The 23,312-nt window shown below is 40.2% G+C and overlaps 1 protein-coding gene across 1 annotated transcript in view; it reads left to right on the top strand.

Annotated features, from left to right (window-relative positions):
• spata17 (spermatogenesis associated 17) overlaps positions 1-16,754 on the top strand; it is a 90,782-nt gene extending 74,028 nt beyond the window's left edge. Inside the window, exon 10 of the mRNA XM_060932895.1 lies at positions 16,674-16,754. Within this exon, the coding sequence (XP_060788878.1) occupies positions 16,674-16,754 (81 nt within the window). The remainder of the gene's footprint in view (positions 1-16,673) is intronic.
• Positions 16,755-23,312: the final 6,558 nt, after the last annotated feature.

Here is a 23,312-nt window from a genome sequence, read left to right as displayed (position 1 = left end):
TTGTGCTGCTTTGCTTGCTTAGGACATCTGTCCATGAACTGAATCTCAAGAGAAGGTGGGTCATGCAGCAAGACAATGACCCTAAGCACACAGGTCGTTCTACCAAAGAATGGTTAAAGATGAATAAAGTTAATGTTTTGGAATGGCCAAGTCAAAGTCCTGACCTTAATCCAATCGAAGTGTTGTGGAAGGACCTGAAGCGAGCAGTTCATATGAGGAAACCCACCAACATGAGTTGAAGCTGTTGTGTACGGAGGAACGGGCTAAAATTCCTCCAAGCCGGTGTGCAGGACTGATCAACAGTTACCGGAAACATTGAGTTGCAGTTATTGCTGCACAAGGGGGTCACACCAGATACTGAAAGCAAAGGTTCACATACTTTTGCCACTCACAGATATGTAATATTGGATCATTTTCCTCAATAAATAAATGACCAAGTTTAATATTTTTTTATTATTTGTTTAACTGGGTTCTCTTTATCTACTTTTAGGACTTGTATGAAAATCTGATGATGTTTTAGGTCATATATATGCAGAAATATAGAAAATTCTAAAGGGTTCATAAACTTTCAAGCATGACTGTACATACACATTCCTTTCGGGTGTTCAGCGCGTCTTTCTCTTTCAAACTTCTCTCAAAATCTTACGTATTTAACGAAGCAAATCTGGCAGCCATGTTTGTTTACAAATTGTCACAGTCACTCGCTAGCGCAGAAGTTTTACATCTCCGACGTGTGATGTCATGTTGTCTTGACAACCATGCAATATCGTAAACCGTATTCAATGCTCATTCTCCACTGGGTAGAGTGATGTAACACACATACAGTAGGATAAGCAATATGCTAACAATATTGCATGCTGTCTAATGAAATGAATGAAACCTGCTAGAAGGGAATAGAATACATGTTTTTATTCCATTGAAAAAGTGTTCTGTATGTATAATATTTCCTGATATTTCACTCCAGTGATGTCACTCCCAGTGTTTTCCCGCTGACGAGACGCGCGTTGACAAAATGGCGAACCGGTTCAAAGTTAAAATTCTTTGTGGGTGTGTCCATATAATATCAAGAACATTACACAGTGATGTGAAGATATGAAGTTAATCTTCTCATGTTGAAAACATTTCATTCGTTCACTTCACTCATTCATGATATGTACATTCACTACTCGAAGATAAACTTCATATCTTCGCCCAACTGTGTAATATCCTATATATATATATATATATATATATATATATATATATATATATATATTTCGTCTTGGACTAGCTCACTATATTCCCGACTTTTATTCAAATGCTTGCTGTGTCTTGAATCCTGAAACAGGAAAAAAAATAATAATAATAACAACAACACAATATGTGATCAGTGTCTTTCCAGTGCATGCAGGAATAAAAATAATAATAGTAATAACAACTTTGAAAGGCATCTTTGCATTAAGTGAGTGCCAGAGACTCACCCTTTCAAACCAGCACTCTCTTTAATAGTTATGCTCCACTGAACCAATACCGTCCTGTCGTTCGGCTGTACGTTCTCCACACGGCCAACAGATCTCATCCTTCAAACAGCCAGACATGACAGCCTTCATTCTGCATCGTAAGGAATGCAGGGAAACAAAGAACAACATGGAAATGACTGTATGATTACTTTGGTTTAAAGAAACGAAAGAAACAAAGAAAGATGCTCATGCGATCTGAAGGGTGCATGAGACTGGTTAAAATAACAAACAAACAAAAAAACACACACGGTCAAACCAGGATAAAAACAAATGCGTCCTTTTGCATTTGTGCAGACGTCTGTCTACTGGGTTCAGAAGAGTTCTCAGTTGTTCCACACAAATTGATCACAAATTTATCTCGAGACAACGGATACAATTCTGTTATTCAGATCTCGTTATATTTATTTGTAGAATTCATAAACATAAGTCGAATTATCGTTACACTATTTGTATTTTTTTTTAATGACACGATCAATAGCTCCCTGTGCTTTCGGTGTGTCGTTTTAATCCTGTTACGTCTCGGCTGAATATGACATTGAAAAACGAGTTGGATTAAGGAGGAGCACCTGCTGAAAGGAGCAGCGCCCCTTTACATTTCTAAATCACAGTCATGGGGAACGTAGGGAGACGAATGAAAGCACTAAACCCTGGTGAAAGAGTGGGATTAGAGGAACAGCTTCCACACCCAGCGTGTTCTGGAATTTAATTGCGTGGCCCAGTTGATCTGGATAAAGAATAGTATAAAAACATTTTTTTTTTTTTAAATCTCCTCATATGTGGCTGTTAGTGGAGTATTGACGCACCATATAGAGAATGACATCATCTGTTGGATTCATATTCGAGGCTTACAGCTTGTCAGAATGTTGATGTTTATCAGAAGATGGCTGTTGATAAAGCAGGAACTTGAGCTCAGGTTTGTGTTTGTGCTGAGGTTGGGTTCTTCACGTGTCAGTGTGGGCTTCCTCCCAAACAACAAGAAGTAGGGGGATCGGCTCAGATCAGATGCCCTTAGGTGTAAATGAGCATGTGTGTGTGTGTGTAAACTCAAGCGTTCTCGAACTGTAATTAATAGTCCAGTGCACACACTTCCCTTCTCTTCTGATCTCATATCACCATCAGTGATGTCTAACTCACTGAAGATGTCATTAATATTACACAAATATTACACACACTGTATGATTCCTTTGTTTCCTTTTTCGTCATGTTCCGGCAGAGTTTTGTGTGTTTTGTTTTGCTTTCGTCTCTTACACTCGTAGCCCACCTCAACCTAAAGTCGTTTCTTCACATGGGAGGTAAATAAATAAAATAAGATGATAAAAGAGGACTTTGGGATGTGGGATGCATATTTCATCAAGCACCTGAATAAAGCCGAATTATTATTATGCATTGCCATCTTGGGCTTGAACTGATTACCATACACCATAAAGGGCTTCTCTTTTTATCAGTCCAACCCTGATTGTTTTTTTGCCTGTAGATATTTTTGCCTGTAGATATCGTATCCGAGCATACAGCTGCCTCATCAGACTTTCTCTAGGAAACCAAAAAAAAAAATGTTTTGCAATTTTCGTCAAGTTAAAATAAATTTCATATTAGCTTCATGAAAAGGTCCAAAATGAGATGGATTAGTGTGTGTGTGTGTGTGTGTGTGTGTGTGTGTGTGTGTAAAGGTTGTACACTTTAAATACATTTTTAATATGCATACAGTGCCTTGCAAAAGTATTCATCCCCCTTGGTGTTTGTCCTGTTTTGTCGCATTACAAGCTGGAATTAAAATGGATTTTTGGAGGGTTAGCACCATTTGATTTACACAACATGCCTACCGCTTTAAAGGTGCAAATTGTTTTTTTGTTTGTTTGTTTTTTTACTGTGACACAAACAATAATTAAGATGAAAAAAACAGAAATCTGGAGTGTGCATAAGTATTCACCCCCTTTCATATGAAATAAGAGCTGGTCCAACCAATTCACTTCATAAGTCACATAATTAGTTGATTAAGATCCACCTGTGTGCATTCAAAATGTCACATGATCTGTCACATGATGTCTGTATAAATCAACCTGTTCTGGAAGGACCGTGATTCTGCAACACTACTAAGTAAGCAACATGAGAACCAAGAAGCCTCCAAACAGGTCAGAGACAAAGTTGTGAAGAAGTATAGATCAGGGTTGGGTTATAAAAAATATCTCGAACTTTGAATATCCCATGGAGCACCATTAAATCCATTACAGCAAAATGTAAAGAATATGGCATCACGACAAACCTGACAAGAGAAGGCCACCCACGAAAACTCCCAGATTTGGCAAGGGGGGCATTAATCAGAGATGCAACAAAGACACCAAAGATAACACTGAAGGAGCTGCAAAGATCCACAGCAGAGATGGGAGGATCTGTCCATAGGGCCACTTTAAGCCGTACACTCCACAGAGTGGGGCTTTATGGAAGAGTGGCCAGAAAAAAAGCCATTACTTAAGAAAACACGTTTGGAGTTTGCCCAACAGCATGTGGCAGACTTCCTAAACACACGGAAGAAGATTCTCTGGTCAAATGAGACTAAAATTGATCTTTTTGGCCATCATGGGAAATGCCATGTGTGGTGCAAACCCAACACCCTGAGAACACCATTCCTACAGTGAAGCATGGTGGTGGCAGCATCATGCTGTGGAGATGTTTTTCATCTGCAGGGACAGGAAAGCTGGTCAGGACTGAAGGAAAGATGGATGGTGCTAAATACAGGGCAATTCTGGAGGAAAACCTGTTTGAGTCAGCTAGAAGTTGAGACTGGGACGAAGGTTCACAGTCTAGTTGGACAATGACCCTAAGCATACTGCTAAAGCTACACTGGAGTGTTTTTTTTTTAAAGATTTTTTGGGGCTTTTTTCACCTTTATTGGATAGAACAGTGTAGAGACAGGAAATGAGCGGGAGAGACAGGGAGGGATCGGGAAATGACCTCGGGTCAGAATCGAACCTGGGTCCCTGGATTTATGGTATGGCGCCTTATCCACCTGAGCCATGACGCTGAGCTTCAACTTGGGGTTCTATACCATGTATACCGTTTTCAGGTCTGTCGCAAGTCGACTACTTGTTTACCAATTGAATGTATTAATGAGACATACAGAGTGGATTTTGACGCCATTTCAAGAAGCAAAATGCTATTTCAGAATGACAGTTTACCAGGATGCGATTTGAAATCTCTGGGGAGAGACACTGCTCTTTACTTCCTTGTTTCAGGAGTAATTATTTGTCAAAGTCACCATTCATAATAAGTGTCCTATTCCTTCGATTACTTGCTTTCTGATATAAGCAAGAGCGAAGGTATACGTAAGTGAGCAGTAGCTCACAGTTGATCTTGTTCTACATGGATTAAATTCCATAACTTCCCGACAGCAATTATGACGGACCTGAGCCAGCCAGGACTCTGCACCGGGAACCCAGGCCCACGCCACCCAGTGGCAGTGCGCTGACCCCCCACCTCGACCTAACGTTGTAGCACAAAATAGAAAGGGTCTACATGTTCCTATCTGGTACTGTTAGAACCAGAAAAGGCTGTAGTTTTATGAGCAACTTAGTTTTGGAGGTTCACCCTAACAATTCCAACAAGAAATGCAAAAATATCTCACCTCCGGCACATTTTCATCCAAGGCTTCAGCCGACATCTTGTTTTGGACCGGAAAAAAGGCCTACATCATCCCTAGCACTCTCATTGGTTCAAAATTAGGTGAGGGGAAACCCATTTCATGTTTAAGGGGAATTTCCAAATCCAATTTTATTATATGATAAAATTCCTGCTGCGCGCTCACTGCACACAATGCGTATGGCACAACGCGTCACCTGTTTCTGCTGTTTCCAGCAATGAATGTGAAGAATTGTTCAGGTTTTAGGAGCATTCTTTGGACACTTTAAAATGTAATTCAGTGGACATATTACCACCAGTCATTAAATTCATGGTTGCAAAATAAAAATTCTATTTTGTTGATTTATATAACCTTTTTAAGTTGCAAACATTATGTTAATGAGTTGTATTGATAGAATAATGTTGCTAATTACTTCAGTTTAATATTGTGTGGAATTTAAACTCACATTTCTGTGATAATTGATTTAAAACAAAATTCAGGTTGTGGGATTTTAATGAAATTGGTTTGATAAGTTTATTTTTCTCAACCTTGAGTTCAGGATTTTAAGTTCCCTTCCCTAACATGCAAACACAGACAGTTAACATTGAGTTTTAGAAGACCTTTAGACTGAACAAATACGATACAAAGGCAGGCTTGTAGTACTCAAGTCCAGGACTCGGACTCGAGTCCGACTCGTGCCCTAATTTTAAAGACTCGTGACTTGACTTGGACTTGAGCACTGACAACTCGGACTTGGACTTAGACTCGTGCATTAACTGCATTCAGACTCGTAAACTGGAGACGAGGACTCGGATTTTTTCTTTACAACCCCGATTCCAAAAAAGTTGGGACAAAGTACAAATTGTACATAAAAACGGAATACAATGATGTGGAAGTTTCAAAATTCCATATTTTATTCAGAATAGAACATAGATGACATATCAAATGTTTAAACTGAGAAAATGTATCATTTAAAGAGAAAAATTAGGTGATTTTAAATTTCATGACAACACATCTCAAAAAAGTTGGGACAAGGCCATGTTTACCACTGTGAGACATCCCCTTTTCTTTTTACAACAGTCTGTAAACGTCTGGGGACTGAGGAGACAAGTTGCTCAAGTTTAGGGATAGGAATGTTAACCCATTCTTGTCTAATGTAGGATTCTAGTTGCTCAACTGTCTTAGGTCTTTTTTGTCATATCTTCCGTTTTATGATGCGCCAAATGTTTTCTATGGGTGAAAGATCTGGACTGCAGGCTGGCCAGTTCAGTACCCGGACCCTTCTTCTACACAGCCATGATGCTGTAATTGATGCAGTATGTGATTTGGCATTGTCATGTTGGAAAATGCACGGTCTTCCCTGAAAGAGACGTCGTCTGGATGGGAGCATATGTTGCTCTAGAACCTGGATATACCTTTCAGCATTGATGGTGTCTTTCCAGATGTGTAAGCTGCCCATGCCACACGCACTAATGCAACCCCATACCATCAGAGATGCAGGCTTCTGAACTGAGCGCTGATAATAACTCGGATCGTCCTTCTCCTCTTTAGTCCGAATGACACGGCGTCCCTGATTTCCATAAAGAACTTCAAATTTTGATTCGTCTGACCACAGAACAGTTTTCCACTTTGCCACAGTCCATTTTAAATGAGCCTTGGCCCAGAGAAGACGTCTGTGCTTCTGGATCATGTTTAGATACGGCTTCTTCTTTGAACTATAGAGTTTTAGCTGGCAACGGCGGATGGCACGGTGAATTGTGTTCACAGATAATGTTCTCTGGAAATATTCCTGAGCCCATTTTGTGATTTCCAATACAGAAGCATGCCTGTATGTGATGCAGTGCCGTCTAAGGGCCCGAAGATCACGGGCACCCAGTATGGTTTTTCGGCCTTGACCCTTACGCACAGAGATTCTTCCAGATTCTCTGAATCTTTTGATGATATTATGCACTGCAGATGATGATATGTTCAAACTCTTTGCAATTTTACACTGTCGAACTCCTTTCTGATATTGCTCCACTATTTGTCGGCGCAGAATTAGGGGGATTGGTGATCCTCTTCCCATCTTTACTTCTGAGAGCCGCTGCCACTCCAAGATGCTCTTTTTATACCCAGTCATGTTAATGACCTATTGCCAATTGACCTAATGAGTTGCAATTTGGTCCTCCAGCTGTTCCTTTTTTGTACTTTTAACTTTTCCAGCCTCTTATTGCCCCGTCCCAACTTTTTTGAGATGTGTTGCTGTCATGAAATTTCAAATGAGCCAATATTTGGCATGAAATTTCAAAATGTCTCACTTTCGACATTTGATATGTTGTCTATGTTCTATTGTGAATACAATATCAGTTTTTGAGATTTGTAAATTATTGCATTCCATTTTTATTTACAATTTGCACTTTGTCCCAACTTTTTTGGAATTGGGGTTGTATTTTTTGTAACATACCATAATAGTTTGGCATAAGATATTTATATCTACATTAATTTTTGTACTAATTTCGCGCAAGAGTGTCACACCTGCACGCCTTGGTGCATACATCAGATAGACTTTTGGGCACGCTTCGGACAGCACGTGCGCCAAGCGGACTCTCACACGTGCGCTGTAAACGACTCGGACCTGCACAAGATCAAGGCGCAATCAGTGAAAACACACTTACTTTGCGAAGTATTGAGTTGCATTGTTGACACATTACTGAGCCTTGTTTGGTTTCCTGATTTCCTGTTTCACGTCTTTGATTCTGCCGAGTCTACGATAGCCTGTTTGTGCCTCGCTCAACCTATTGCCTGTTTCACCATTTTATGATTTTGCCTGCTGTTTTGGATTGTTTATGTGTCTTCGCTTGTATTAATAAACACACCTTCTGCACTTACATCCGTCTCCCAATCATCTCTGACAGAATACTTCACATTCCCTGATAAAGAGAATGCACATTCACCTGTTCATACATCATGTTCAGGAACAAACTAATGTTAATGGTGCTAAAACAGCCACCGTCAAATGGTGCGGTTGGAGTCTTGTTCTCGGACTTCTCATAATTTTCTTTAATGGCTTGGGCTTGACTCGGACTTGAACACTGGGGACTCGAGACTGGACTCGGACTCGAGGTTTAGTGACTCGACTACAGTACTGTACAAAGGTCATTTCAAGGTGAAGATCACTGCATTTAGAAATAAATTCTACTAAATAATGAATTTGGGCGTATTCTCAGTTGTGATATATGGCCAATAGTGCACTTGTGTATGAAGGTACGGCTCCACCTGCTGATACGGTTGATGGAATACTTCGTACTCCTACACACAGCTAATACTAGTCATGTTTAACAGTGTAATTTGGCCATCGTAGCATTTAGCATCACAGTGGATAAGAATGATAAAGTTTTCATGGCATAATATGTACTCTGAATCTCAGCTATCGCAAGGAAATTAAATATATTTTTTGTGATGTTTCAGAAGCAGTTCCTCAAACTTGGTAACTGAGAACTGACACTTGTGTTTATGCTGCCAATTATTCAGTAATTGATAATTAAAGTACCCCTTTGATCGTAGAGGGAACTGTAATTCCCCGAACTCAGTGTAGTTTATTGGTTGAGCAGAATTTCATTAGAAGTTGTAATAACTCAAAAATATTGATGCAAACTCTTGCATTCTTTTGTTGTTCTTGTTGTTGAGTGATTTGTTTTTACAGCATGTACAGTCTATTTGTGAATATGCGTCACAATCAGGGGTTTTACCAGCAGTCTGATTGCGACACACGGCCTCCTGCAGCTTTACGCTCAGCTCTACAATCAGAGTTCGCATGCCTGCATGTAAATGAGAATATTCTTGGAATATTCATTCTCATTAGCCATGTAAACAGCTTAGTAGGAATATTGTCTTTTTCGGAATAAGGACAAAACCCTGAGTATTTTGTGCATGAAAGCGTAGGGAATGATAATCCTCCGTATTCTCCCAAAGCAGGCAGTCATGTTACTGTTAAAGGGGAACTGAAGTCATTTTTAAACTTGTTCTATTTCTAAATGAATGTGTTATTCAATTACGTTTTCGGTTTTATTAACCTTATATCATGACTCGTATTGGCATATTGTATTACACATCAGCCTTTTCGATTTTTAGCCATGTTGAATGTAGTTCGTATGGTCCACGGCAGGCGTCGCTTATCCACGCAATCTTCATGAGACTTGTGCGAGACTTCAAACGTGAAGTGTCAGTGCCACCATTTTTAAAACTATTTACACAGCGGCCTATTTAAGGACTGTGCTGATGCATTTGCATCGCGAAGTATTACGATACGCATTACCGAGCCTTTCTACCCGTTGTCTCGATTTCCTGTTTCACGATCCTTGTGCCTGTTTCTCGTTCTTATCCTTGCTTAGCCTTTGATGTACTGTTTGCGCCTCAACCGACCCTTTTGCCTGTATTCTCGTTTTTGATCTAGCCTGCCATTTTGGATTGTTTGCCTGTGTATATATTTGTCTCACTGTATATATATAAAATGCACTTTATTAAACTGTATACTTCTGCACATAAAGCCGCCTCCCTCGTGTACGTGACATGGAGATTATTCCATACAACTTCGAACCTACGTGGAGTAGAGTTGGAAAGATGACAGGATAAGGACTAGTCTGTCGCGCTGGTATTTACATCATTACTGTCGCACAATTAAAACGTGTCAGATCAGGCGGCTGGTGGGTTTTCAAAATAATAAATACATGCATGCATTTTTGTGATAAATACATATACTGAGCGCATTTCCCACATAACCTTAACTAAGGTTTCGGACAAGACTACAGAATGGCGTCCCCACTATATAGTGCCCTATATAGTGAGTAGGGAGCGATTTCGGATACAGGGAAAACTTCCGGCTTGATTACATCAGCATTTGAAAGAGGGCACACGCGTCTTTTGACAACGTTGGCAGATGTTGGTCACTTTGATTTCCGCTGTGCGTTTTACTCCCGCCCTACGAAGTCTCACACAGGTCTCAGCGAATCTTGTTTACGGTCATTGCTTTGGCATATGGACTGATATATTACATAGCATTTCAAACACTCATAACTTGCTATAGCAGTGACAAAATAGCTGTCAGAAATGCATTCCTATATTTTATAAAATGAAATAAATAGAATTTTGATAATAAAAAATTTGCCTTCAGTTCCCCTTTAAAAGATGTGCACTGTCAAATATGTCTTGTGCGCTTGTGAAAAGCATCCCCATTGTGGCGTTGGTTGTTCGTATGTTACTTTCATGGGGAAAAAAAAAAGCCCAGTCATTATCTCATCTCATCTCATTATCTGTAGCTGCTTTATCCTGTTCTACAGGGTCGCAGGCAATCTGGAGCCTATCCCAGCTGACTACGGGCGAAAGGCGGGGTACACCCTGGACAAGTCGCCAGGTCATCACAGGGCTGACACATAGACACAGACAACCATTCACACTCACATTCACACCTACGGTCAATTTAGAGTCACCAGTTAACCTAACCTGCATGTCTTTGGACTGTGGGGGAAACCGGAGCACCCGGAGGAAACCCACGCGGACACGGGGAGAATGTGCAAACTCTATACAGAAAGGCTCTTGTCGGCCATGGGGCTCGAACCCGGACCTTCTTGCTGTGAGGCGACAGCGCTAACCACTACACCACTGTGCCGCCTAAATTATTATTATTATTATTATATTTTGTATTTATAGACATGATTATCAAATTGTTTAGATATAATTTAACACAGGGGTGTCCAAACTGATCCATAAAGGGCCGTGTGGCTGCAAGTTTTCATTCCAGCCATGCAGCAGCACACCTGACTTGGCTTATTCAATCAACTGAACTGTCTTCACACAGTCAAATACTTGCAGCCACACCCACCCTTGATGGGTGTGTCAGTTGATTGAATGAGCCAAATGAGGTGTGCTGCTGCATGGCTGGAATGAAAACCTGCAGCCACACGGCCCTTTATGGATCAGTTTGGACACCCCTGATTTAACACAAATATTTCAGTTCTATTTTTGATTCCCAGTGCGATCCAAATAAACACAGTCCTGTGCAAAAGTCTTTATCACATGTAAAGAAATGCTGTCGACCAAAAATGGCTTAAAAACTCATCTCATTATCTCTAGCCGCTTTATCCTGTTCTACGGGGTCGCAGGCAAGCTGGAGCCTATCCCAGCTGACTATAGGCGAGAGGTGGGGTACACCCTGGACAAGTTGCCAGATCATCACAGGGCTGACACATAGACACAGACAACCATTCACACTCACGGTCAATTTAGAGTCACCAGTTAACCTAACCTGCATGTCTTTGGGGGAAACTGGAGCACCTGGAGGAAACCCACGCGGACAACATGCAAACTCCGCACAGAAAGGCCCTCGCCGGCTGCAGGGCTCGAACCCGGACCTTCTTGCTGTGAGGCAACGGCGCTAACCACTACACCACCATGCCGCCGGCTTAAAAACTCATGAAATTAAATGTTTCAACATTAAAAAAAATACTATAAACAGTAATCAGTAAGTCATAATAAAAGAAACAAGGTCAATATTTGGTGTGAGACAAACCTTAGCTTAAAAAAAAAATAATTGTATTCTCAGGTCCAGTGAGTGCAGTTTTATAAGGAAATGAGCTGTAGGTTTTACTGAGCATCTTACAGAACCAGCCATGGTTCTTCCGCACACTTTGACTGTCGCAGTCGCTTCTTAATTTTGCACCGAAACCAAGGTTGAGGTTATTATTCGCTGAGGCAGATAATTGTTTTAGTATAAATACACAGGTGATTATTTTTAAAAAAAAGTGCATTTAAAAAAAAATTATCACAGTCTTCAAAAGCAGGATGTAAATGTAATAACTTGTGTCACTTATGTACGCCAAGTCACATTAAATACTTTGTTTTGAAACAGATAAAATAAACCACAACTCCACCTTACCTTTGAATAGTTTTAGACCAAACTTCGTAGCATCTTTAGTGCTTTTCAGAACAGCATTTTCTTTCATCATTTGTAATTCTTCCTCACTTACGGTGACGAAGTGATTGGCCGCCATTTTGCCGAGTCGCTCGAGGTGATTATTGAGAAATAGTCCGAATCTCTCGACCAATTTCTATAATCACCTCCATATTTCTACTGTATATTTTATTAAAATAAATCCAATGAGACGAAACCGTTTTATGACATGATTTCAAAGTTTTCGTTGAGCCTGATACTCATTCACACAATTACACAATTGTTTCTTTGTTACACACACACTCTGTCCACGTCTCGTAACCCGACTCTACATGTGTTTGATGTGCCTTAACTGTTTTCTCGGTTTATAAAAAAATCAAACATTTTAAGCAGTAATCTGCTTTGTCAAACTTCACAATGTAAAGCGCTGTAGCAGCTTCAGAGGGAACCAGAAGCAGCGGTGTATGAAAGAGTCCTCTGCCTTTTCAGCTGGGAATTACACCATCAACTTCACGCTCGTGAGCATAATGTAAACCCGCTTGAGCTGCAGGCCACTGAGATGTCAGCATGTCGGACTGCGGAAAGTGCATTGGATGCATTAGGACTTGACAGGGTCCTTTTTTGAAATAAGTGAAATTAATGGAGCTCTTTTCATGTAGGACAAGGCCGCAGCACCCCTTTCACACTGCTTACATTCAGAGAAAAGTCAATACTTTTTTATTACTCGATTGTGACCTACATTCTGCACTACAAGTGCTAGCCTGCTAATTGGTTTCAGGGAAAAAAAGGGGGGAAAACAGAATAGCTCCATGGCAAAAAAAAAAGGTGAAGTAAATAACTCAGCCTCAGGTTTTGTTTAATTCCTGCGTCTGTTTTTAAGGGTAAGGTTCGAGCAGGTGAAAGTTACGTCGCTGTTTAATGGACGCGAATGCAGACTGCTCCAGGCTCGCCACACCCAGTCTAGAGTTCTTGGGTCTGAATATTAATGAATGTCTTCCTATTTATAGTGTAATAATTATCTCATCTCATCTCATTATCTCTAGCCACTTTATCCTGTTCTACAGGGTCGCAGAAAGGTTGGGGCCTATCCCAGCTGACTACGGGCAAAAGGCGGGGTACACCCTGGACAAGTCGCCAGGTCATCACAGGGCTGACACATAGGCTACGTTTACATTACGTCGAATCAGCGGATCATCAGATTAACGTTCTTAAAACGATTCGCGTTTACACTAAAACCGTTAGCCGTGCACACAGCAACACCAATACGCGGATACGCTCGGCTCCGCAGGCATCCTGCGCTCCAAATCACTCCGCCCTGAACAGCGAGTGCCCTCTGGAGGGTGCGCACTCCGGCCCTGCGCAGCTCACAGAGCGCGCGAGTGAAGTGAACAAGCCACGATTCGGGACTGAGCCGCTGTGTGTGAGATCCCAGCGCATATCACTTATTACTTGCAAGTGGAAGGATGGCAAGCCTAAAGACAATTATAACTACACAATGGGCAGTATTTGCATCAGTATTTGCAGTATTTTCATACTTTTATACTCTTTAATGAAAGGTGATACAAGGCGGAAGTCTGCGCCGTTTTTCAGCAGTCGCGTCACATGACCAACGCCAGCGAATCAGGAAGGTGGATGTCACAGTGACGTTGTCCAATGAGACGCCAGCTAGAGCTCAGCACAGCGTATTCGCGTATTCTCAATGTTTACACAGCACCGGAGCTGATACGATCTAGATTGAATACGTGGACGCTGGCGGATTCCCGTTTCCCCGCTTTTTCAGGGGGGTTAATGTAAACGGACAGTGCATCCGCGAAGAAAACGAGACAGATACGGTCTAGTGTAAACGTAGCCATAGACACAAACAACCATTCACACTCACATTCACACCTACGGTCAATTTAGAGTCACCAGTTAACCTAACCTGCATGTCTTTGGACTGTGGGGGAAACCGGAGCAAACCCACGCGGACACGGGGAGAACATGCAAACTCCGCACAGAAAGGCCCTCGCCGGCCACGGGACTCGAACCCGGACCTTCTTGCTGTGAGGCGACAGCGCTAACCACTACACCACCGTGCCGCCCCAGTGTAATAATTATCATATATAAAATGTTTCAGGAGGAAAATGAACGGATTTAAGGAATCAAATGACACATCACATAATATTACATTCCAGTTATTTTTACTGAACTAAGGGGATGTTCGAGCACTGGGTCTCTGGAAGCATGAATACAGAGTGTGTGAAAAGTCTGGAACCAGTGAGAATCTGTTGAGCAAATACAGGTGAACAAGCCACAAAAATATGAAACAGCAGCTGAGGGAATGCAGACAGCGTTCCCTGTAAAGGCGAGCATGTCGAGTGTATGCTGTAAATAATAAATACTAAAGTAAAGGAGAACTGAAGGCAATTTTTTTATTATCATAATTCTATTTATCTCATTTTATTAAATACAGGAATGCATTTTTGATAGCTACTTTGTCGCTGCTATAGCAATTTATGAGTGTTTGAAATATGCTGTGTAATATATCAGTCCATATGTCAAAGCAATGGCCGCAAACAAGATTCGTTGAGACCTGTGCGAGACATCGTAGGACGGAAGTAAAACGTACAGCGGAAATCAAAGTAACCAACATCTGCCAACGTTGTCAAAAGACGCTCACGCCCTCTTTCGAATGCCGATGTAATCAAGCCGGACGTTTGTTTGTTTTGATAGCAATCAGGAAAGTTTAAAAATGTAGGCACTAATCATCATTTGAGCAATATTTCATTCGGAAAACAGTTTTCAAAACGGCAGCTCCGACACTTCACGTTTTGAAGTCTCGCACAAGTCTTGTGAAGCTCGCACGGATAAGCGACACCTGCCGTGGACCAAACCAACTAAATTCAACATGGCTAAAAACTGAATAGGCCGATAAATATAATATTTAATTGCAATTAGTTGCCAAGACGAGTCACGATATACGTAAGGTTACCAAAACCGAAAACGTAATTGAATAACACATCAATTAAGAAATAAAGCAAGTTTAAAAATGACTTCAGTTCTCCTTTAAGTAAATGCAGTTCTACTTTCATTAGTTCTTGACTTCTCGGACACGCCGTATCTACAGTATACGCGTTCCACCTCTTCCTCGAGCTGATCTATCGGCTGCTCCTGTGGCTCTGACCATGAGACCTCGTCAAGTCAACGCAAGTCCAACTTCCTCTGTCTTCCATAACATGAACTCACTCTATATCGAGGAGGAGGAGGAGTATTGTCAAAAATGTGGCTCGTTCAGGTTGATACTCTGATTTCCATGTTAGCAAAACACACATATTTCCTTTTAGGTCTTTCGAGGGTCCGAAATAAAAGTATTCTAGACGGTGTTCACTCGCGTTACCTCCGTCGTCATTAGTGTCAGCACTGAATGGTGTCTACAAGGACAGCAGTCTGCAGCGTTTCCCGAGGCCATGGCACAAAGATGATTGTCACGCCGGCCGACGCTGACTGACAGACAAATCGCATGCATGCCTGCAAGAAGGGAAATCGTCAAAGCCCCAGTCTATGACATTAGTTTGTCCTTCATCTTTTTTTAGTCGAAATAAAATATATAATTAAAGCATCTCCCTTCCCTTCCCTTCCCTCCCTCCCTCCCTCTCTCCTCCTGCTTGTCTAACTTGACTCTCCACTTTTGTTGCTTAGCCGGAGCTCATAGCAAGCAGGCAAGCCGTGTTGGACCATCTCTGCCTCGGGGGGGTCGGCGAGCATTAGCTCTCATCTAGTGAAACAGAGAGGAACACAGCAACTAGGCCACTTGTAAAAAGCTGAATCCAGTCCAGCTAAAAATACCTGACACTTTTTGCAGAGCTGCAAAAAATAGAGGTCAGGATGTGTGTGGTGGCTCTGGCATTCATCATTAACAGGCTGACTGAGCTCGGGATAAACTATTAGGATTATGATGAAGAGGGCACGCTACCTACAGCAGCAACTTCTGCACCCCCGCATCACATTAGAGCACACGCCGGACTGTGGAGTGAACCCACTACTCTGGGACTGTTCAGAGCGTTGAATATACTGAAGTTAATCTAAATAGAGAAAACTGCACATAAACAACACTAAACACTAAGAACAAATTTAATAAATCAGAGTTCCTTTGATTTGTCTTTCAAACTGCATCAGCGCTGGGTTTCCCAAAAGGCTCTTCACGCTCAGCGCGTCTTAACGAGGAGAGAGCGTTCATTGTGCCGCGATGCTTTCAGGAAACTCGGCACATTTTTCTCCGTGCAGTCGTATAAGTCGTAATATCAGGATCTTGTGTCCACTTTGGCTGTGTCTCCTGCCCTGCTTGTGTCTCATACAGCCATCAGAACGTTTTTATCCAAACACGGCTCTATTACTTAACACCCTGCTTTCTTTAATGACACATAAAATGTCCTTTATCGCATTGTTTAAGAAATATTGACATATAAAATGTGCTCTTTTAGAACATATTTTAATAAATTCGTAAAATGCAATTTAATTTATTTAAAAATATATTTTTGTGTGTTATGTCTTTTGCCCTGATGAGCTACATTTTACATGTTATTAAATCTCAGCATTATTGTTTGATGATGCGGAGACTGAATGTGCTCTAATTATGAAAACTTCTTCTCTTTTCCAGCCATTTAAGACGGTCTTCACAACCTGCCACGTCTTTGACAAGTTCGGACGACTCTACTCCAACGCTGGGAAAATTGTTTAACAGAATAAATCGATCAAAATAAAATATAATCAGATAAAATGTAAACTGTGTTGTTTGATTGTTTGTTTCCTTGTTTTTTTGTAATGAATATACAGTGCAAAAGTCTTGGGCATATGTAAAGAAATGCTGTCAACCAAAATGGCTTAAAAAATAATGAAATTAAATGTTTCAGCATTAAAAAAATACTATAAACAGTAATCAGTAAGCCATAATAAATGAACCAAAGCCAATATTTGGTGTGAGACGACCCTTTGCTTAAAAAAAAATAAAATAAAAATAGCACTCTCAGGTACATTGAGTGCAGTTTTATGCGGAAATGAGCTGTAGGTTTTACTGAGCATCTTACAGAACCAGCCACAGTTCTTCTGGACACTTTGACTGTCACACTTGCTTCTTAATTTTGCACCAAAACCCAGCAGCCTTCATTATGCTTTCTTTTTTAATCTGAAAATTGCTCTCTTATGGAATGCTGCTCAGATACTAATTTTTTTTTTTCCTGTAACATTTTATTTTGTGCTGGAAAACGAACGAACGTTTGGAACTCTAAAAATTTTTGTAGTGACTCAATAATGTAGAAGAAGTCAAAATAGAAATCTATAACAAAGTTTGTATGAAGAAAAAAAAATTATATATATATATATATATATATATAAGACTTGCACAGTATTCTATGAACCATGTCATTTGCTCTATTGCTGTAATTCAATTATTTTTATTCTTCCTCTGTGATTACACTGGTCTACAGCAAAAATGCTTCTGAAATAAATATAGTCAAACTTTACTAATTCTGGGTCGCTGAGAACGAAAATGAAACTTAAAATTGTTCATTGGCTCTAGTTTTCAAGATTGGCTCTATGAATAAATCTATCCCTGTGTCTGAAATCGCTCACTTGTTCACTACTCCCTACTCCCTATATAGGAAATTACTATATAGAGGACTTTATAGTGAGCTCACTGGTAAAATGAAAAAACGCTTTCGGATGCTTGTCCGTCACGCTGGTATTTACGTCATTACTGTCGCACAATTAAAATGTGCCAAATCAGTCAGCTTTCAAACTAATAAATACATGCATGTATTTTTGTGATTAATCCATATTATACTGAGCATATTTCCCATATTAATAAATACAAATTATGTGCATTTTTCAGTTCTTTTTAAATCAAGGTTGAATACTTTCTTCTTTGCCGCTGCCTTTTATTAAACTAAATTTGAGACTTTTAATTTGATTTCTTTCAGCATGACTGCAATGCATGATGGGATATATTGCTTTGGTTAGTGGCCATCATTGTACACTACTTTTCGTGATGCATTGTGGGATACTTTGAGTGCACTATTTAGGGTGTAAATAATCCTCACTAAGGTTTCGGACAGCACTACAAAATGGCGTCCAAACTATATAGTGCCCTATATAGTGAGTAGGGAGCAATTTCAGACACGGTATGATTGGGTTTGGATAGTGCTTACTTTTTGGCAAAACAATGAATGCAATCTGAAGCCAGTATTGCATCATACATGTTTTCATGTTATTCCAAGAAGTCACTGATGATGCAATCATAAGTCAACTTACATCACTCTACTGAACAAATTGCTCTATATCAGCTCAAAAAAAATACAGTGCTATGCACTCGAGATTAAGTCTTTGCTTGACAAGCGATGCTCCGTTTCATAAATAACAGAGACAAGCTGCCAAAAAGCACTGAGTATACACTGAATAAGGACTAATCCTATTCATTACTTATGCATAATTGGGGTTTTTCTGCCATTTGGTTCATAATACATTTTATTTATATATAAACTTTTTGCTGATTTTCTAGTGTTACATAAAGAGAACAGGTGAAATATCATGTAAACCAACCATAAACACATGAACAGACCTAGGTTTACAATTTACACTTAAAACGTTACTATCTACACAATGTACATAAGGATAAAATGTAAGATCTTAAATATCTTGGAAGCCGTAGCTAATTTAAAGGCAAATTTTTTTCTTATCAAAATTCTATTTCTCTCATTTTACTAAATATCGGAATGCATTTTTGATAGCTATTTTGTCACTGCTATATAGCAAGTTATGAGTGTTTGAAATATGCTCTGTAATATAACAGTCCATAAGTCAAAGCAATGGCCGTAAACAAGATTCGTTGAGACCTGTGCGAGGCATCGTAGGACGGAAGTAAAACATACAGCGGCAATCAAAGTGACCAACATCTGCCAACGTTGTCAAAAGACATGCGCACCCTCTTTCGAATGCTGATGTAATGAAGCCGGAAGTTTTGTTTGTTTTGATAGCAATCAGGAAAGTTTGAAAAAAGTAGGCAGTAATTGTCATTTAAACTCGTTTTTGTGCAATATTTCATTTGGAAAACAGTTTTCAAAATGGCGGCGCTGACACCTGGCTGACACTTCACGTTTCGAAGTCTCGCACAAGTCTCACGAAGATCGCGCGGATAAGCGACGCCTGCCGTGGACCAAACGAACTAAATTCAACATGGCTAAAAACCGAATAGGCCGATAAGTATAATATTTAATTGCAATTACCGTATTTTCCGGACTATACGTCGCTCCGGAGTTTAAGTCGCATCAGCCAAAAAATGCATTATGAAGACGAAAAAAACATATATACGTCGCACCGGACTATAAGTCGCACTTTTTTGAAGGGTTATTCTATCCATAGAATCTGTGATTGTATCTGATAAGCGGTGCGTGGTTACTGCGCGACTGCATTGTTTATTTAATAAACGAACCGCTGAGCAGTGATAACGCGCCCTTTGTCCTGTAAGTAGCCTAGTCTGATTATTTTAAATATCTACTACTATCTTTAATACTATCACTATCGTTATTACTAATAGCCTATATTATTATTATAACTAATATTAGTAGCCTATTACTGATGCATTAATCAGTTTGCTTTTAGATTATTTTTACCGGTAGGGCTTATTATCGCCCCATGGCTCTTTCATCTGTGTTATTAAAGCTGTAGTCATCATCGAGGAGAGTCATTCTTCATTTTTGTCAAATTTTATTTCATTAAATCAGAGGTCAAGTAGGCTATAGGTATATCATCTCCAAAGACAACCGTCTAGTGAAAAAAAAAAAAACAACCGCTTTTAAATACCCTACTTAAATCCTTAAAAAGAGTAATTTAACTCATGTCTTGTGTGATCTGATCTCCAATGGTGAAATAAACCGGTTGTGATATGAGTAGTCTGTTATTTTAGAAGATAAATTTAATATATAATTTAATATATAGCCTAATAAAAATAATATTTTATAACATATCACGACATATTACTGTCTGTAACTGTTCGTCACTAAAGCGTTTTCTAAGATCATAATGTCTGATATTTTTTTTTTTTTTACACACAATAAGCGCGTGTGCGTAAAGTTATAGTAAACCACCCCCCACCTTTTTTTTTTTTTGAGTCGCCGGACCCACCCACCTCCTGCGTTCCGGGACCTCCCACTTCACAAATTAAGCACTGCCTAAAATCATTACATAACTTATTTAAATAACTATAGGCCTATCATTAATAATAAAACACAGGTCAATCAAGTTTATCAAGCTGATGATTTCACTCCAAATCAGCAAATCCATTGAATTCCTTATCCTCGGTGTCGCTTCTGAACAACTCTGCCTCCAGCGGCAGACGAAGCGCCGTTTCCTCTTCTTCTGCGTGGCTGTCGTCAGACTCAGCATCAGCTCCAGTTATTCCGCGGTGAAAAAAAAAAAACCATATATACGTCGCATCGGAGTATAAGTTGCATGGCTAGCTGAACCATGAAAAAAAGTGTGACTTATAGTCCGAAAAATACGGTAGTTGTCAATACGAGTCACGATATAAGGTTACAAAATACGAAAACGTGATTGAATAGCACGTTAATTAAGAAATAAAGCAAGTTTGAAAATGACTAAAGTTCCCCTTTAATTGTCATATTTGAATTCAACACACCAAATTTCATAACAAACAGCCAATTTAATCTCTGAAGCAGACTAATTCTGAAAAATTGTTGACCAGTGTAATTGCAGGTATTTTACAATACATATTTTCAAAAGAAATAAGATTAGGATTATTCAAATTACATGGATAAATAATAATTATATTTATGTCTTATATTTACTGTGTACTTCCAGTGATTTCTTTTTATCTCAACAAAAGGAAGAAATGCTTATAATAATATTGCGCGTCGTGGTGTGCAGTGTGATTGTGGATTTGACAGCTGTCCATCAACAGACACATGGTAAGGAGGCAGCTACCTTATTGCATGCGTCCAATTTCTCCTCGTCCTGGAACCGAGGCCACTTTCCCACGCAGTTTCCACTGAACAAAAAATGTCCTTAATTTCACTGAGTGGGAGAAAGGCGAAGTCGGCCAAGTGAGGCTTCTCCGACAGAGATTTAATTTCCACAAATAATTCTGAGTGCTTTGTTCTGTTGTGGTAGTGTGTGTGTGTGTGTGTGTGTGTGTGTGTATACCCATGTGGTGTGTGTCTAGGTGAAGCCTGCAGGCGACCATCACCACCACCCTGCAGATGAATCAGTGGCAGAAGCGGCGATAATTTGCAGATGCACAAGCTATCTCTTTGATTGCTTTCAGTCTACAGTAGTCCATCACTTCACAATAACTCAAGCCGCTGCTGACTCCTTCCTTAAAAAACGCTGCTTTCCCATCAGAGTGATACGCCGCGTTCCATCAGGCCGATTAGAAAAAAAAGCCCTGGCGACTTATTCTGATTGCTCACTCTTTTCATACCAAGTTTGATAATCCATGCAAGACCCACGTGAGTGGAAACAAGGGCAGGGGATTGTAGGAAAGGCCATTTTTGAATGATTCATGAAATCCGATTGATAAATATTCAGCAAAAAGTTTCACATGAGAACATTCTTGACATTCCAACCATGGTGTATTCCTGAGAAAAGTTCTAACTCAGGATAAAGAAGTTCCTGAATATGAAGGAATTCATTTTATCTCTTGAAACATCTTATAGCTCCTGCGTCGATGCTCTCATTAGGCAGGAGCAACATAAATAAGTCTCATCGTCAAGCCCTGCAGTGTGTTCTTCACAGAGCGTGTGTTGGGTTTGGCTGCAGCTTGAGTGTGGATTTGAGCCAATGCGTGCGGTGAAAAGTTGCTGCAGCGACAGCGGGAGGTCCTCTGCTAGTCTGATGGCCATATGCAGTGATAAAATGCTATAATGAGTGAAGACAGGTACAAGAAATATTCAAGATTAGCTTAGCTTTAAGATCAGATGCCCTTTATCATCATACGGATAGTAAAGTCATTAGGGGAGTATTATTTAACAGCTATTCCGTTTTCCGGTTGAGAGTACGTTGTGCGCATTCTGGCTGCCGCTTCTCACCGGAGTGTTTTATTTTATTTTGTCTCTTTGTGTGTGTGCGTGCGTGTAGTTTGACATTTGTTTTTGTTTGAGTGTTTTTGTCCTCCGGTTGTGATGTAGCTCTGGACCCAGTTTATTACCCAGAGTACCGAAATTCATCTCATCTCATCTCATTATCTGTAGCCGCTTTATCCTGTTCTACAGGGTCGCAGGCAAGCTGGAGCCTATCCCAGCTGACTACGGGCGAAAGGCGGGGTACACCCTGGACAAGTCGCCAGGTCATCACAGGGCTGACACATAGACACAGACAACCATTCACACTCACATTCACACCTACGGTCAATTTAGAGTCACCAGTTAACCTAACCTGCATGTCTTTGGACTGTGGGGGAAACCGGAGCACCCGGAGGAAACCCACGCGGACATGGGGAGAACATGCAAACTCCGCACAGAAAGGCCCTCGCCGGCCACGGGGCTCGAACCCAGACCTTCTTGCTGTGAGGCGACAGCGCTAACCACTACACCACCGTGCCGCCCAGTACCGAAATTATTCATATTATATATCAATGACATATGTAGAGTTTCACAAGTACTGAAATTTGTTTTGTTTGCAGACGACACCAATATTTTTTGTTCCGGTGAGAATTTGCAGCAGACTTTGGAGACAATCACAACTGAAATAAATAAACTAAAACTATGGTTTGACAAAAATAAATTATCATTAAATCTAAGCAAAACAAAGATCATGTTGTTTGGGAGACACAAAATAGATTGTAATGTAGAATTGATAATAGACAATACTAAGATAGAAATGGTACAGGAAATTCAATTTCTTGGTGTGATTTTGGATCATAAAGTCTGCTGGAAACCTCATGTAGGATACATGAGAGCAAAACTGGCAAATTGCTCGGCAATTCTGTGGAAAACAAAACATATTCTTGATTGCAAATCTTTGTGTACTCTATATTACTCGTTATTTTTGCCATATCTGACTTACTGTGTCGAAGTCTGGGGAAACACCTACAAAACCACTCTGCAGCCGATATGTACAATACAGAAAAGAGCAATAAGGACAATAAACAAAACAGGATACAGAGATCACACAAACCCACTATTCATAAAATCACACATGTTGAAATTTATGGATCTGGTCAAATTCAGAACAGCACAAATAATGTACAAAGTGAGAAATAATCTATTGTCAAAAAATATACAAGGAA

The sequence above is a fragment of the Neoarius graeffei genome, chromosome 11 (assembly GCF_027579695.1).
Source record: "Neoarius graeffei isolate fNeoGra1 chromosome 11, fNeoGra1.pri, whole genome shotgun sequence".
NCBI lineage: Eukaryota > Metazoa > Chordata > Actinopteri > Siluriformes > Ariidae > Neoarius > Neoarius graeffei.
Note: the sequence above shows the minus strand (reverse complement) of the source record. Positions and strands in the feature narration are given on the sequence as shown.